This window comes from Ailuropoda melanoleuca, chromosome 6, assembly GCF_002007445.2.
Source record: "Ailuropoda melanoleuca isolate Jingjing chromosome 6, ASM200744v2, whole genome shotgun sequence".
In the NCBI taxonomy this organism is placed as follows: Eukaryota; Metazoa; Chordata; class Mammalia; order Carnivora; family Ursidae; genus Ailuropoda; species Ailuropoda melanoleuca.
The window spans coordinates 33,370,982-33,387,091 of NC_048223.1; the positions used below are offsets into that span (position 1 = coordinate 33,370,982).

The window sequence follows — 16,110 nt, forward strand, 5'->3', positions numbered from 1 at the left end:
ATTGATATTTGCCATATTTGAAATTAAAAATGGAGAAACTTTAAGAAATATTAATCAATTTTCAATAAAATAAACTCATTATATGTTAACACAAATATTTTAAAAATTTGTATTTTCAAAAATGAACAAGAAGTTTTAATGTGTCATCATTTTACATTTTTGCAAATCTCATTAATGGGTGATGTAGCAGAAGACAGGTTTTCCTGAATGCTCCTGCATTATATCTGTTGTGTCATCACACGTCTTATAACCTGTGGGAAACCACTGCATACTGACAGAATGTGAGTGAACAAATGGGTGTTTGACACCCTAGGGCCTCATGAAAGCCATCTTGCAATCTGAAAACAAAAGGTCTACACCATTTTACCACTATAATGTATATATTATACCTGTAATTTACTTTGAAATACCTTACATAAACATGGATATAAAGGAATCATGAGTTTTCAAATTACACCTTAACCAGGAAGAAATACCCTCCAAAAGTGAGAATCAAAGGCCACACCTCAGAGATGGCTACTAGAAATACTTTTGCTATCTTTATCTCTCATCAACCAAGGGCTTTATAATTAGCAACATAAATGTTACAAATGGGTTTTTACTGGCAAATCAGTGATGTTAAGAATTAGTGATATACATGGGGCGCCTGGGTGGCATAGCCGTTAAGCATCTGCCTTAGGTTAGGCAGATGCTTAACCTTCGGCTCAGGGCGTGATCCCGGCGTTATGGGATCGAGCCCCACGTCAGGCTCCTCTGCTATGAGCCTGCTTCTTCCTCTCCCACTCCCCCTGCTTGTGTTCCCTCTCTCGCTGGCTGTCTCTATCTCTGTCGAATAAATAATAAAAAATCTTAAAAAAAAAAAAAAAGAATTAGTGATATACAGACAGAATAAAAATATTTGGAGATATTCCATGCCCTTGCATTAACAGGACAGATGAACCTGGAGTGTCACCATGGACGAGTAGAACCTGAGGCCCCGTCTACCGCAACAGTCCTGAGTCTAGCCACATGTTTATTCTGGTGCCCCACACACATTTGACAGGACAATTTTCAAGAGCAGGAATCTTTCACATAAAAAGTGCTTTAAGCACTGAAAAAAAAAAAAAAAAGAACTGGGACTTCACTAAACTTACAGAACTGGTTGTTTCGTATGTGTGGGCATACAGGCTTGTTAATGTCAATGTATGGCAAAATGTGACTTTTGGTGTACCCTGGTAGCAAGGTTGTGATAAAGGCACTCTACGGCCCTCACCTAACTCACTGGTGACTCCCCAATACGTACTTTAAAAAACCCTATTGGCCATTCTTGACTAACCTGGCTTAAATCAATTTACTGGTAGATATCTAAAACCTGGTTCCTTGGGCTCCAATTTTTTAGTACAAGGATCTGAATGACAAGGTAAGGAAAAGGCAAGCTTCTGAGGCACCAAAAGAGGGAAAAACAAGATTACTATTTCAGGCCCACCCCGGGAGGTTCTCACTAACAACCCTAGAGAACATTTAACCAGAGAAGGGTGAGTCTGTCAGAAAAATGAAGTTGTCAATGAGGATTTCATATATATGTGTATACACATACACACACACACACACACACACACACTTCTAAACTGGGTATTACATTTCATGTAAAAAGCTAATGCCTTCAGAAAACACAAACTTATTTGTAAAGACAATGAAAAATGACTGGCTAATTTCTGGCAGTTAACTTTAGAAATTTATAAGGAATTCTAGGTTCATTCAAAATGGAATAAATAGGGGCGCCTGGGTGGCGTAGTCATTAAGCGTCTGCCTTCGGCTAAGGGCGTGATCCTGGCATTCTAGGATCGAGCCCCACCTCAGGCTCCTCCCTGGGAGCCTGCTTCTTCCTCTCCCACTCCCCCTGCTTGTGTTCCCTCTCTAGCTGGCTGGCTCTCTGTCAAATAAATAAATATCTTTTAAAAAATGTAATAAATATACTCCACCCTATCTTTCTCACTGAATGCAACTAAGAAACCTTGGACAGAAAGCATGGAACATCATTACCTAAGGACTGAAAAATAAATGGAAGCAGGCTGACTGGGGAAGTACACAAAAAAAGCCCACTGAATTGGTAATGGATTTCGTTTTCCTACCTTATCTTGTGGCTCGGAATCAAAGCAATCTGAAACCCAGAACACTCTCTGGGCACAGAAAGAGCTCTGAGGAAAGGGACCCCTATAGATGACAGTGAATGAGGGAAGTCTCATTTTCCTTCTGTTCTTCCCATTCTCTCTGGTTCTAGCTCCTAGGCAATTCCACAGGGATGGTGGCCAGAAGGCAAGCATGTAAAACTTAAAGGGAGGCAAAGAATCTTTCTGACTAGAGGAACTGTGCTCCCAAGAGCATAGGAAGAATCCTTGCTGCTCTTTTACTCTCAATTCTCCTGCCACTTAGCCTCAGAAACAGACATAGTTGTAAGAAGCACATGGCAAAGTAAGGAAACTAAAAAAGGCTGGATGACCAAAAAAGGGAATCAATCCCTAAGGGCCAGAATATATTGGGGGAAATCTCAAAGAAGAGGGAGCTCCCTCAAGAAAACAATCCCACGGAGTACGAACTCCAGGGCTCATCCATGCATTATGCATGTGTGGATCTGACTCTAAGCAGCAGAAGGTGGTTGCCAGCTGAACCTAACAGGCGGACTGCCTGCTACAATACCATCATCACCATCATCAACAACAGCGAACTTAAACTAGACCCAGGGTCATGTAACACAATACACAAAATGTCCAGGATACAATTCAACATTTATCGACACTTAAAGAACCACGAATATCTCATATTCCGTTAAGGGAAAAACAAAAACAGCAACTCTATGATAATACAGATGCTGGAAACGTGTTAGACAAAGACTTTAAAGATTTTATTTATTTATTTGAGAGAGAGAGTGTGAGAGAGAGCACAAGAGCAGGGTGAGGGGGAGAGGGAGAAGCAGGGAGCCCAATGTAGGGCTTGATCCTGGGACTCCAGGATCATGACCTGAGCAGAAGGCAGGTGCTTAACCGACTGAGCCACCCAGGTGTCCCCAGACAAAGACTTTAAAGCAGCTATTACAACCATACTACGTTAAGTACAAATACTCTTAAAATGAGTGGAAAAACAAAATCTCAGGCAAAACCACGAGGAAATTTTAAAACAAAAAATACAATGGTCAAAATTAAAAATTCACTAGGTGAGCTCAACAATACAATGAAGATGTCACAGGAAAAAGTTAGTGAACTTGAAGACCAATTAACAGAAATTATCCAATCTGAAAAACAGAGAAAAAAAAGACAAAAAAAAATGGCAAAGCCTCAGACTTGTGAGGTACCATCAAAAGATCTGATATTTGTGTCATCAAAATTCTGGAAAGAGAAGAAAAAGAGCATTGGACAGAAAACATATTTGGAGAAACAGGAGCTAAGTGTCCTAAATCCAGCAAGAGACAAAGATTCAAGAGGATCAGTAAACTCCAAAGAGAATAAACCAAAGAAATTCACACCCAGACACATCACAATAAAACCGCTAAAATCTAAAGACAAAAATCTCAAAAGCAGTCAGAGGAGAACAACACAGGACATAAGAGGCAACAACTATTTGAATGACTACAGACTTCTTATCAGAAACCAAATTGATCAGAAGGCAGTGGAACACTTTTCAAGGGCTAAAAGGAAATAATTGTCAACCCAGAATTCTGTAACTAATGAAAATATCTTTCAAAAATAAAGGCAAAATTGGGGTGCCTGGGTGGCTCAGTTGGTTAAGCATCTGACTCTTGACCTAAGCTCAGGTCTTGATCTCAGGGTGGTGAGTTCAAGCCCCTCTTTGGGCTCCATGCTGGGCAGTGGAGGGAGCCTACTTTAAAAAAAAAGGAAGAGGGGCGCCTGGGTGGCACAGCAGTTAAGCGTCTGCCTTCGGCTCAGGGCGTGATCCCGGCGTTATGGGATCGAGCCCCACGTCAGGCTCCTCTGCTGTGAGCCTGCTTCTTCCTCTCCCACTCCCCATGCTTGTGTTCCCTCTCTTGCTGGCTGTCTCTATCTCTGTCAAATAAATAAATAAAATCTTTAAAAAAAAAAAAAAAAAAAAAAAAAAAAAAAAAAAAAAATTTAAAAAAAAAAAAAAAAAAAAAAAAAAAAAAAAAAAGGAAGAAAGGCAAGGTAAAATTCTCAGGTAAAAAACCAACAAAGAGAATCTGTTGCCAGAAGATCTGCTCTAAAAGAAATTCTTTAAGCAAATTCTTCAGGAGGAAGGGAAATGATACCAGAGGGAACCTGAGACTTCAGGAATGAACAAACAGCAACAGACATGTAAACGTGAATAAATAAGAGTATTTTTTTTTCTCCTCTTAAGCTAGTATGTGTGATGTTTGAAAGCAAAGGCTTTCAATGTTTGTAGATGTAATACATACGACCAATACAACATAAGGTTGTAAAGGGATATTTATGGTGGATGGTTTCAAAATTTCACCTGAAGTGTAAAATATTAATTCTAAGTACACCATGAAAAGCCAAGTATATATTGTAATCTCTAGAGTAATCAGTAAAAAAACTATAGCGTGATCATCAAAAAAATCAATAGAAAAGTTTAAAAGAAATACTAAAAAATATTCAAATAATCCAAAATGCAAGAAAACAGAGGAAGCAAAAACAAGTATTAGACAAATCCAAACAAACAATAATTGCATTAAGTATAAATAACCTAAATATACTGATTAAAAGACAGACTATGAGAATGGGTTAAAAAAACAAGATCCATCTATTTACCATCTACAGGAAACCCACTTTATTTATTTAAGGTTTTTTTTGGGTTGGGGCAGGGGAGAGGGAGAGAGAGAATCCCAAGCAGGCTCCATGCTCAGTGCAGAGCCTCCCAAGGAGCTTGACCTCACAACCCCGAGATCATGACCTGAGCTGAAATCAAGAGTTGGGACACTCAACCGAGCCACACGTGCGCCCCATATTTTATTTTCAAGTGATCTCTACACCCAACGTGGGGCTTGAACTCACAACCCTGAGATCAAGAGCCTCCTGCTCCACCAACTGAGCCAGCCAGGCGCCCCAAGAAACCCACTTTAAATGTAAGTTAAAAGGATAGAAAATGACATACCACATAAACACTAACAAAAAAATGGAGTAGCAGTATTCATATCAGACGAAGTAGGCTTTGAAGCAAGGAAAATTACAATGAATAACAAGAGTCATTACATAATGATAAAAGGGTCAATTCATCAGGGAAACATAAGAAGAGCCTCAAAGTAAATGAAGCAAAAACTAATAGTACTGAAAAAAGAAATAAACAAATTCACAATTATTGATGGAGACTTCAATACTTCCCTCTTGCTAAACAACAGAACAAGGAGACAAAAAATCAGCCCGGATATAGAAGGACTGAACAACACTATTAGCCAACTGACTTAAACCGACTTCTTTAAAACACTCTACACAAAAACAGCAGAATATAAATTCCTTTAAAGTGCACATGGGAAATTCACTAAAGTAGAACATATCAAAACTTAATAAATTTAGAAGAACTGAGATCATACAAAGTATATTCTTTGACCATAAAAGAATTAGAGCAGAAATCATTGACAGAAAAACAACTGCAAAATATCCAAGTACTTAGAAATTAAAACACTTCTCAATAATTCACGAGCCAAAGACTAAGCCTCAAGGGAAATTAGAAAATATTTTGAACTGAAACAAAATGAGCAATATATCAAAATTTGTGGGGTCCTGCACATAGAAGGAAATTTATAGCATTAAATCCTTATACTGGAAAAGGGTCTCAAGTCAACAATCCAAACTTGAAAGAAACAAGAAACAAGAAAAAGAGCAAAGTAAGCCAAAGCAATAATCATAAAGATATAAAGAGTAGAAATCATTAAAACTGGAAGAAAATAGGGGGAAAAAATCAACAAACCAAAATTTAGTTTTTTGAATGATAGTAAATATGATAGTGATAAACCTCTAGCCAAACAGATCAAGGAAAAAAGACAAAGGGCACCGATTATCTGTATCAGGAATGAAAGAGGAGCTACCATTACAAATCCCACAGATAAACTCACTCAAGAAGAAATAACATGAACAGTTCTGCAACTATTAAAGAGATGAAAATCTTAGTTAAAAACCTTCTGGAAAAAATTCCTAAGGTACAGTCCTGGAATTATTTCAAATAGGAACCATCTTATTGGATTCAGAAAAACTCTCTAAATAGACTCTTCCTCTTCTAGTATATACTTACACTCATTTTGTAATTCAAATGACTAGATAACTTACTATAAAACATACAAATTTCCATTGATAGCAATGGAAAAGAATACACAAGGTGTTGTATTCAACTCAATTTTTACACGTACTTTTTGATCTCTCAGTAATGTGGCCACTCTTGAAGGATCTTTGATACTACTTTGTATTTACATTAAGTAAATTATTAACAATACAAGAAGTCAAGAATACCACTTGGCTAAGTACTCAATGACATACTTACTAATGGTTAAATCCTACAAAGTGGGGTACCTCACTTCAAACAACTGAAGCGATCCTTAGAAGCTGTGTAAAAATCAAGTACCTACTATTTAGATAATACACTGAAAAGTGATAGAAGTATTATTTTTTTTAAAAAGATTTTATTTATTTATTTGACAGAGAGAGAGAGACAGCCAGAGAGAGAGGGAACACAAGCAGGGGGAGTGGGAGAGGAAGAAGCAGGCTCCCAGTGGAGAAGCCCGATGTGGGGCTCCATCCCGGGACTCCGGGATCACGCCCTAAGCTGAAGGCAGACGCTTAACGACTGAGCCACCCAGGCACCCCTGATAGAATTATTATATACAAGACTGAACCATATGAAATTGCCAATTATCAACTGGTTTAACCCAGAGCAGTATTAGGATTCCTTGTATGATTCAGTGTTTTAAGAGTGTTAGTCACTTCTATCAGAATGGTATTATAATGAATTACCTTGAATGCTGGGGACTTAAGTTCATTCAATATTTAACAAACATAATTCTGGAGATTTTTCATAACAAAGGTTATTTGCAAATCTAGGATATGAACATGTACTAGGAAAGGAGTACTTTACATGGCTATAGAACCTTTGTTTATTTTACTTATACTTTTCATGAGACTGCTATTAATTTTTTTTGACAGTGGGAAATAGCTTTATTTTTTATTATGTTCAATTTGCTATTTTGAATTCTTAAAAAAACATAAGCTCTGTTATCTGAAGCATGGACTCACTATGATGGATTAGGATCCCTCAGGGCTCAAAATACTAAAAACAGAGAATGCACAATAGTTCTAAGATCGCAGCAGTCCTTTGCTCAAAACACTTCAATATCTTATCTCGCAAGGTCAAAAGTCCTTACTATGGTCTACAGCTATTTCCTGCTACTCTCATCCCTCCTCTACTCCACCCTGGGCTTCTGGCAGTTCTTCAAACACCAAAGCACACTCCCTCCTTAGCCCCTCAGCACTTCCTTCTCCAGGAATGCTCCTCAAAGACTTCATGATGGCTTACCTCCCCATCTCATTCAGATGTCTGCGTAACCGTCATCTCAAAACAGCCTTTTCTGACCAACATATTAAAGCAGTACCCCTACTATAAGCCACTGTATTTTTCCCCCTTGTTTATGGTCTGCCTTCCCCCAATAGAATACAAACTACAAGGAAGAGAGTCCTTTGTTTTATTCATTGCTATATCCCTAGAGTCTTGAACAGTAACAGGCTCTCAATAAGAATCTGCTGAACAAGACGCTACACAAAGACTGCATATACGTTTCCAACTAAAACTTCTGTCACAGATACAAAAAAAAAAAAAAAAAAAGGCTAAGAAAACAGTTCGGAACCCGGCAGGCTCTGCTACTTAGAATGTAAGAACTACCCTTTAGAAGAAAATATTTTATTTTCAATAATATATACTAACGAACGGCTGGATTCCCTAAAGACGAAGCATTAATGCTAAATGCATGCGTGCTGCAAGTCTCTGTTGGTAGAGTATACTTCCCTTTACCACGCAAGACTTTCACTAAGTCATTTTCCCACGAACCAAGAAATTCCCTCTAAAGATACTTAAGGAAAAAAAGAAGTGGGAGTTAACCTACTGATATACAAGAATCAAGAAATACAGAAATACGAATCCAAAACTCACAGCAGAGAAAAACACCAGAAATAGGAATTGGAGTGTTTGCCCCCTTAGAGACACAGAGAGAGAAAAAGTCCGAGACAGACTGCACCCCTTTCCTTGGCGCCAGGGATGGTACGTACACTCAGTCCAGGGCTGCAAGGCCTGAGTGTCCCCGCAAGGGGCTTCGGAGGGCGAGGCCCGGACGCTGAGTGGGGTGGGAGTGTTGGATCCGGGCCACTCTGCACCGATTTTCGCTCACGAGCAAAGGTAGCGCTGACTGCGCCTACCCGCTCCCAAAAAGGCTTGGGGGAGGGTTGATGAGGGGAGACCCCTCCCCTTCCCCAAGGATTGTCCAGGCCCCCGCAGGAGCCCAGTATCCGGCTCACCCGGCTCCCGGTTGATCTCGATGTCGAAGTGGCACTGCGGCCGGTCCTGCGCCCCCATCGCGACCGAGGCGGCGGCAAGAGCTAGGAGAAAGGGGGAGGAAAGCGGTCAGGGCGGGAGCTAGGGCGGGGGCTGGGGCGGAGCGCGCGCCACGGTCGCCTCGCGCCGGCCCTGTCGCGACACCACGGGAGGCCGAGCCGGGGTTCCCTCCAGCCCTGGCCTCCCGACTCCCAAGCAGGGCGCACACACGTAAGGGCGAGCTCTTCACCTGGTTGGCCTCCAGCCTGAGCAGCTCTCCGTGAGCGGAGAAGAAAGCGCTGCCACCGCGGCGGCCGGAGCCCAACGCCACTAACGACCACCACCCCCTCCCCCGGGCCGGTCTCCCCGTACCACGCTAAACCCCGCGAGAGTCGGGACAAATACCGCGAGAGCACAGGCTCGAAGGGGGTGTTTAACCGAAGGGTGCGCGCGCAGGTGGGCGTGTCTGAGAGCTCCCGAGGAGCTTCTATCCCGACGCTCCTATACCTGAGCTAGTCATTTTTTGCCCCGCCCCTTCCCTCCCCACCCCGTTAGAGTCAGTCGCCCAATCTGGGAGCCCTGATCACGCCTGCGCTCTCTATTTCCGCTCGTCCTCCCTCAAAATCCGTGAGTGTCTGCGCGTTTTCCTGTGTCGCGTTGCTTCCGTGTTGTCTGCACCTGCGAGCAAGCTGTGAGAAATGAAGTCGAGGTTTAGTGAATGGACGGATATTTAGGCCTGTTTTCCTTGTCGCAGGGCGTAGTTATGGCACTCTCCTCCTGTTATGTTTCACTTCAGAGGCCTTAGTTGTGCGTCGGTTCCCTCTTCGGCGCCAGCGTCGCAAGGATAGGCTTTGTTCATGGCCATTCATCTTTTGTGAAGAGTCAGTTCAAGACCTTTGCACATGTTTTATTTGTGTTCGTTTTATTATTGAATGCGGGAGTTCCGAGTACAACTGTTTTGTTAAACAGGTGATACGTGAATGTTCTAAATACAAATATTTTGTTATATGTAATTCCGAGTGTTTTCTCCTGAGCTGGGTCGTTTCGTTGTTTTGATGGTGGTTTGTACAAAGCAGTTTTTAATTTTAGTGAAGTTACTTGATCACTTTTCTCATATGGTTTGTGCTTATTCTGTGATAAGAAATTTCTGCTTATCTCAAACTCCTGAAGATTTTCTCCTGTGTTTTCCTCTAGAACTTTTACCTGTAAGTCTAAGATCTATTGGAATTTTTCATTGTGGTGTCAGTAGAGGTTGCGGCTCCTTGTTTTTGTTTTTTCCCTATGGAAACAGAGTATTTCCATCACCATTTGTTTAAAAAAAACAACCCTGCCTTTTGTCAGTTGAATTACCTTGGCTTTGTGTAGTTCTGTTTCTGGACTCTATTTTGTTAACTGTTACACGTATCTTTATGCTAGGGCCAAACTGTTTTTGTTTTTAAGTTATTTTCTTTTTTTTTTTTTAAGATTTTATTTATTTATTCGACAGAGATAGAGACAGCTAGTGAGAGAGGGAACACAAGCAGGGGGAGTGGGAGAGGAAGAAGCAGGCTCATAGCAGAAGAGCCTGATGTGGCTCGATCCCATAACGCCGGGATCACGCCCTGAGCCGAAGGCAGATGCTTAACCGCTGTGCCACCCAGGCGCCCCTTAAGTTATTTTCTTAAAACCGTAAAATACACACTGACAAAATTATCATTTAACTCTTTTTAAGTGTACAGTTCAGAGGCAGTAAGTATATTCACATTGTTATGCAATCATCACCACCATCTAGCCACAGAACATTTTTCATCTTGGAAAACTGGAATTCTGTATCCATTAAGCAGTAATTCTGCATTCTCTCTACCCAGCCTCAGGCAACCACTCTACCTTTTTTTTTTTTTTTAAGTTTGTTGCGGTGAGAACACTTTATATGAGATCTACCCTCTTAACAGATTGTAAGATTTTATTTAGTTATTTATTTGAGAGCGAGCTTGTAAGTCGGGGGAGGAGCAGAGGGAGGAAGATAAGCAGACTCCTAGCTGAGTGGGGAGCCTGGCACAGGGCTGGGGGCTGGAGATCCCACAACCCCAAGATCATGACCTGAGCCAAAATCAAGAGTTGGACGCTCAACCCAATGAGCCACCCAGCCCCCCACCCCCAGCCTTAACAGAGTTTCAAGTGTACAATATGGTATTGTTATCAATAGGCACATGTTGTACAGCAGATTTCTAGAATTTATTCATCTTGCATAAGTGAAATTTTAAAACCATTTATAGCAACTACTGTCCCCCTCTTCCCATCCCCTGGCAACCACTCTTTTATTCTTTGCTTCTGTAAGTTTGACTGTTTTAGTTACCACGTGTTAAATGGAATCATGGAATTATGTGTCCTTCGGTGACTGACTTGTTTCACTTAGCATAATGTTCTCAAGTTTCATCAATGTTCTCACATATTGGAGGATTTCCTTCTTTTTTCTAAGGCTAAATAATACTCCATTGTATGAATATAACAATTTCTTTATCCATTCATCAGCAGATGGGCACTTGGGTTGTATCCATCATTTGGCTATTGTGAATAATGCTGCTTTGAAGACGAGTGTACAAATACCTCTTTGAGATCCTGCTTTCAGTTCCTTTGGGCATATACCTAGAAGTGGAATTGCTAGGTCATAAGCTAATTCTGTTTTAAATTTCTTTCTTTTTTTTTTTTTAAGATTTTATTTATTTATATGAGAGGAAGAGCACAGGGGCAGAGGAAGATGGAGAAGCGGACTCCTGTGCTGAGCAGGGAGCCCGCCATGGGGCTCGATCCCAGGACCCTGAGATTATAACCTGAGCCAAAGGCAGATACTTAACTGAGGCACTCAGGTGCCCCAAGTTAATTCTGTTTTTATGGGGAACTGCCATTCTGTTTTCCATAGTGACTGCACTATTTTACATTCCCATCAGCATTGCACAAGGGTTTCAATTTCTCAACATCCTCACCAACACTTGTTATTTTCTGTTTTGTTTTTTTTTTAAATAATTGCCATCCTAATGTGTGTGAAGTGGCACATTGTTTTGATTACTGTAGCTTTATAGTAAATTTAAAAATCAAGGTCACTTAGGTAGTTTCTAATCTGTTTTTGCACCTGTACCGGCTTGTGAAATGCAGAGACTTCCTGCACCTTCATGGAGGTGCTATCCCTGTCCAGAGGTTGCCAGTTTTACCTCTCTATAGTATCTCTATCAAAGCAACAGTCTCCTGTGTTTCACATTTGTAACCCAGGCTGAATGGAGAAGCTAGTGGTCCTGGATCTGACTTCGATTACAGTGTTACAGCTAACCATTTATAGCTTTGGAAAAGATGAAATGTACATGCCTATTCAGAGATGAAATGGGTTGGTAAAACTAACTTTCATACAAAGACTTGTGAAAGGAAAAGAAGGGGAGCATTGCCCAGGGAAGTAATTTGTAATTACTGTTCTTTGGGGCAGTGGGCTTCAATGTAAGTTGGCTTTAGGGCTCTGGAATGAAATGCTGAATTTGGGGAGTATTTAAAATACTTTAAATCTCCTGAAATTCATTTTTATCTTAACACTCCACTAAAGTTTCTTTCCTGCCACTGATTATATGTTGTAGGACAAATCACTTTGATCCTGGAGTTCAGTTTCTTCATCTGTAAAATAAGCAGGAGGAAATACCTTCTAGGTTCTCTCCTTGCTCAGAATTCTTTTATTCCGTCCTGTGAGTTAAAATTATATTTCGGATGACTTGAGGATAAGGTATGCTATTTGGTCTGTGGTTAAGGTGAAGAAACTACTGGGACAAGGCAGGCCTAGGCCTAGCATCCACCAAAAGTACTGATATTTCCTCCCTCGTCACAAGAGTAGTAGAAAATTAATATCCAAGCAGTTTACAAACTCGGGCTTAATTTTGAGAGCCCTTAGTAGTAGGAATTTTCAGGTAGTGATTCTGGGTGTTAAGCCTTTTAGAGTGGGATTACACCAGTAGTTGGCACTTCAATGGATAGGGCTCTGGCAAAACTAATCAGGAGTACTAATGGGGAAATTTAGATGAAACATAATTTTCTAGAAAACAGAAATTACCAAAATTGACTCAAAGAAATAGAAGGCCTGAATAAACTAGCAACCATTCAAGAAATTGAATTAATAATCCCTAATCTCCTTCCAAACAACTGTGAAGGACATTTTGACATAACCAAATAGGAAATTTGATAATGCAGATATTAGGTGAAATCAAGGAAATATATTTAATTTTGTTAGATATCTATAATGGAGATAAAGATAATGAAATTTTGGTTATGCAAGAAAATGTTCTTAGTTTTTTAGATATAATGAGTGAAACAAATGTGGCAAAATCTTGATAATTGTTGCATCTAGATGAGAGGTATATGGGGATTTTTGAGCTCTGTTCTCTGCTTTTATATTTTTTTGAAATTACTCATAATAAAGCCAGTAAGAACAAACATAGTCTTCCTTTCCAAAAACACAAGTTCCACATTGTTTCATAGGCACATTTTACCAGACCCTTAAGGATCAATAATCTTTTCTCAATCAAAATATTTTAGAAAATGGATAAAGACAGCTACCTAACTTATCTTGTAATACTGATACCAAACAAAAATAGGTCAAGAAAGTTATAGACCAATCTCATAAACACGGATTTAAAAATCCAAATAAAATATTAGGAAATGGAGTTTAGCAGCTTTTAAGCCCCAAAATGTTCATGACCTAGTTGCCTTTAATTCAGGAATGCAAAGATGGTTCAGCATCAGAGAATCTATTCCTATAATTCACCATATTAACAGATTAAAGAAAAGGCATACGATTATCCCAATATATGGTGTATTGGTTATCTATGTATTGCATCTCAGCTCTTTCAGTATATCTTCTGTAATACACAGTTTAGCCTCAAGCAGGGATCTCTACCAAATTAACTTTTACATTTGTGTAACTTAGGGAAAGGACAAAAAAAGTAAACAAAAGGAGAGAAGAGGAATCTAATGAGAAGATACATGTGCGATTCTACCTTATTTGCTTACACCATTTTTTAAATAAAAGGATATCCTATATCTTAAATGGGAGATTGTGCAGAAAAGAATAGGTCTAAAACCTATCTTTCTAAAGATAGACCTGCTTGAAATGTTGGCCTGTGGGTGGAATCCGGGAACCTGTATGGTAATCAATTTCCTATACTTACAGAAAATTTCAGTTAAATAATTAGAGTGCTTCACTCTGCCTAAACTATTTGAGCAAACAATATGGTTTATGCTGAACACCTGCTTTCCTTCTGGGAATCTGGAAATTTGGTATGTATTAGGCAGAGGATGCATACGTATGTGACCATCCCCCAGTAAAAACTTTGGGCACTGAGTCTCTAATGAACCTCCCTGGTAGACATTTCTCACATGTTAGGATTCATCCCTGGAGGAATTAAGCTCATACTGTGTGACTCCATTGGGAGGGGGAGGTTTGAACCTGGTTTCCTCTGGGCTTTACCACATATGCCTTTTCCCTTTGCTGATTTGCTTTGTATTCTTTTCCTATAATAAATCATAGCTGTGAGGAGTATAATTATATGCTGAGTCCTGTGAGTCCTAGCCAATCATCAAACCTGTAGGTAATCTTAGGACTTACAACACAGCAACAAATATTACCAGAATTTGATAACAGAATCTATACTGAAAGTCTGAAAACACATTTTTTTAAATCCTAGATTTCTTTTTTTGTGGAAAATAAGAAGTAGACTATTTCATTTTACAGAAAAAATGTGTATTTTGATAGAATAACATTCTCATGACATTAGTCAAGAGCAGATGGGCGTTCTCCATGAGGGTCAGGGGACATGGCCATAGCAGCTTCAAGCATACATCCTTATACCCTGGAAGTCTGAGGGGAAAGCACTTTTCCTGCCAACACCAGTGAGAAAAAGTCCAGAGAGAGATCTGATTGACATGATGAGGTTCATACGCCCACAAGTCTTGATGGCCACAGTAGTGGGCAGGTACCATGACTGATCAGCTTGGGGTGGGGCCAGTAACCTGGAGAAGTATGGGGGTATGGCAGCACAGAGATGGCCCCTGAGGCAATGGCTGCCAACTAAGAAGCCTAAGAAGTCGCACTCCATCAGGAGTGAAGAGTGGACCCCAGAGAGCCCTGAACACCCCCACCACTGGCCTAGTTGCCATCACACCCCTGGAGGAGCTGCAGCTGCCGCATCCGGCCCCAATCACCATCACTGCAACGGTGAGCAGCGAGGCCGAGACCCAGCAGCTGCCCGCCGCCCCCGCCCTCAGCACTGCCTACACCAAGCCAGGCACCACGGGCGGCGGCCCGGGGGTCTCACATCCACGGCACCTGCCATCGGGGACAAGAATGTCATCACAATGAAGGTTTTGGGACCAGTAAAATGGTTCAATGTAAGAAACGGATATGGTTTCATCAACAGGAATGACCCCAAGGAAGATGTGTTTGTACCCTAGACTGCCATAAGGAATAACCCCAGGAAGTACCTACCCCAGGAAGATGGAGAGACTGTGGAGTTTGATGTTGTTGAAGGAGAAAAGGGTGCGGAGGCAGCAAATGTGACAGGCCCTAGTGGAGTTCCAGTGTAAGGCAGTAAATATGCAGCCCACCGCAACCATTATCGACGCTATCCACATCGCGGGGGTCCTCCACTCAATTCCCCGCAGAATTAGCAGAATAGTGAGAGCGGGGAAAAGAACAAGGGATCGGAAAGTGCTTCCGAAGGCCAGGCCCAACAGCACTGGCCCTACCGAGGACGGCACCACCTTACTACATGGGGAGACCCTATGGGCGACGACCACAGTATTCCAACTCTCCTGTGCAGGGAGAAGTGAAGTGAATAGAAGGTGCTGACAACCAGGGTGCAGGAGAACAAGGCAGACCAGTGAGACAATATGTATCGGGGTTATAGACCATGATTCTGCAGGGGGCCTCCTGGCCAAAGACAGCTTAGAGAGGATGGCAATGAGGAAAATAAGGAAAATCAAGGCGATGAGACCCAAGGTTAGCAGCCACCTCAATGTCGGTGTCGCTGCAACTTCAATTACAGACGCAGACCCCCAGAAAACCCTAAACCACAAGATGGCAAAGAAGCAAAAGCAGCCAATCTACCAGCTGAGAATTCGTTGGCTCCCAAGGCTGAGCAGGGCTGAGCTGAGTAAACGCTGGCTTACTATCTCTACCATCATCTGGTTTAGTCATCCAACAGGAAGAAAAGAAGATGAAATTCCAGCAACAAGAAATGAGCAGAAGATTGGAGCTGAAGATCTTAAGTGCTTGCTTTTTGCCCATTGACCAGATAAATAGAGCTATCCACATTATCTATGCAGCATGGGATTTTTATTATTGTTACCTAAAGACATCTCTTTTTGGTAATGACAAACGTGTTTTTTTTTTTTTTTAAAGCCTGTTTTTTTCTCAATACACCTTTAAAGGTTTTTAAATTGTTTCATATCTGGTCAAGTTGAGATTTTTAAGAACCTCATTTTTTAACTTGTAATACAAATTTGGTTACAACTTGATTTTTTCAAAAAAGTCAATAAACAGCAAGCACCTGTTAATAAAGATCTTAAATTTAAAAAAAA

General features: G+C 40.8%; 2 protein-coding genes and 1 pseudogene across 10 annotated transcripts in view; 2 read left to right on the top strand and 1 right to left on the bottom strand.

Moving 5' to 3' along the window:
* Positions 1 to 8,930, bottom strand: part of NKTR (natural killer cell triggering receptor) — a 55,277-nt gene extending 46,347 nt beyond the window's left edge. For 6 of the 9 annotated variants that reach the window (XM_034662145.1, XM_034662144.1, XM_034662151.1 and 3 more), the window contains exons 1-2: positions 8,771 to 8,906; positions 8,505 to 8,585 (exon numbers count right to left, since the gene is read on the bottom strand). In XM_034662145.1, coding sequence (XP_034518036.1) covers positions 8,505 to 8,562 — 58 coding nt within the window. In that variant the 5' untranslated portion in view covers positions 8,563 to 8,585; positions 8,771 to 8,906. The other 3 variants (XM_011232807.3, XM_011232808.3, XM_034662143.1) reach the window with 2 other exon arrangements.
* A 75-nt stretch (positions 8,931 to 9,005) lies between these two features.
* SEC22C (SEC22 homolog C, vesicle trafficking protein) overlaps positions 9,006 to 16,110 on the top strand; it is a 48,999-nt gene continuing 41,894 nt past the window's right edge. The window contains exon 1 of the mRNA XM_011232805.3: positions 9,006 to 9,147. The gene's annotated coding sequence lies outside the window, so the exon portion shown is untranslated. The remainder of the gene's footprint in view (positions 9,148 to 16,110) is intronic.
* On the top strand, positions 11,271 to 15,977 carry LOC117802649 (annotated as a pseudogene).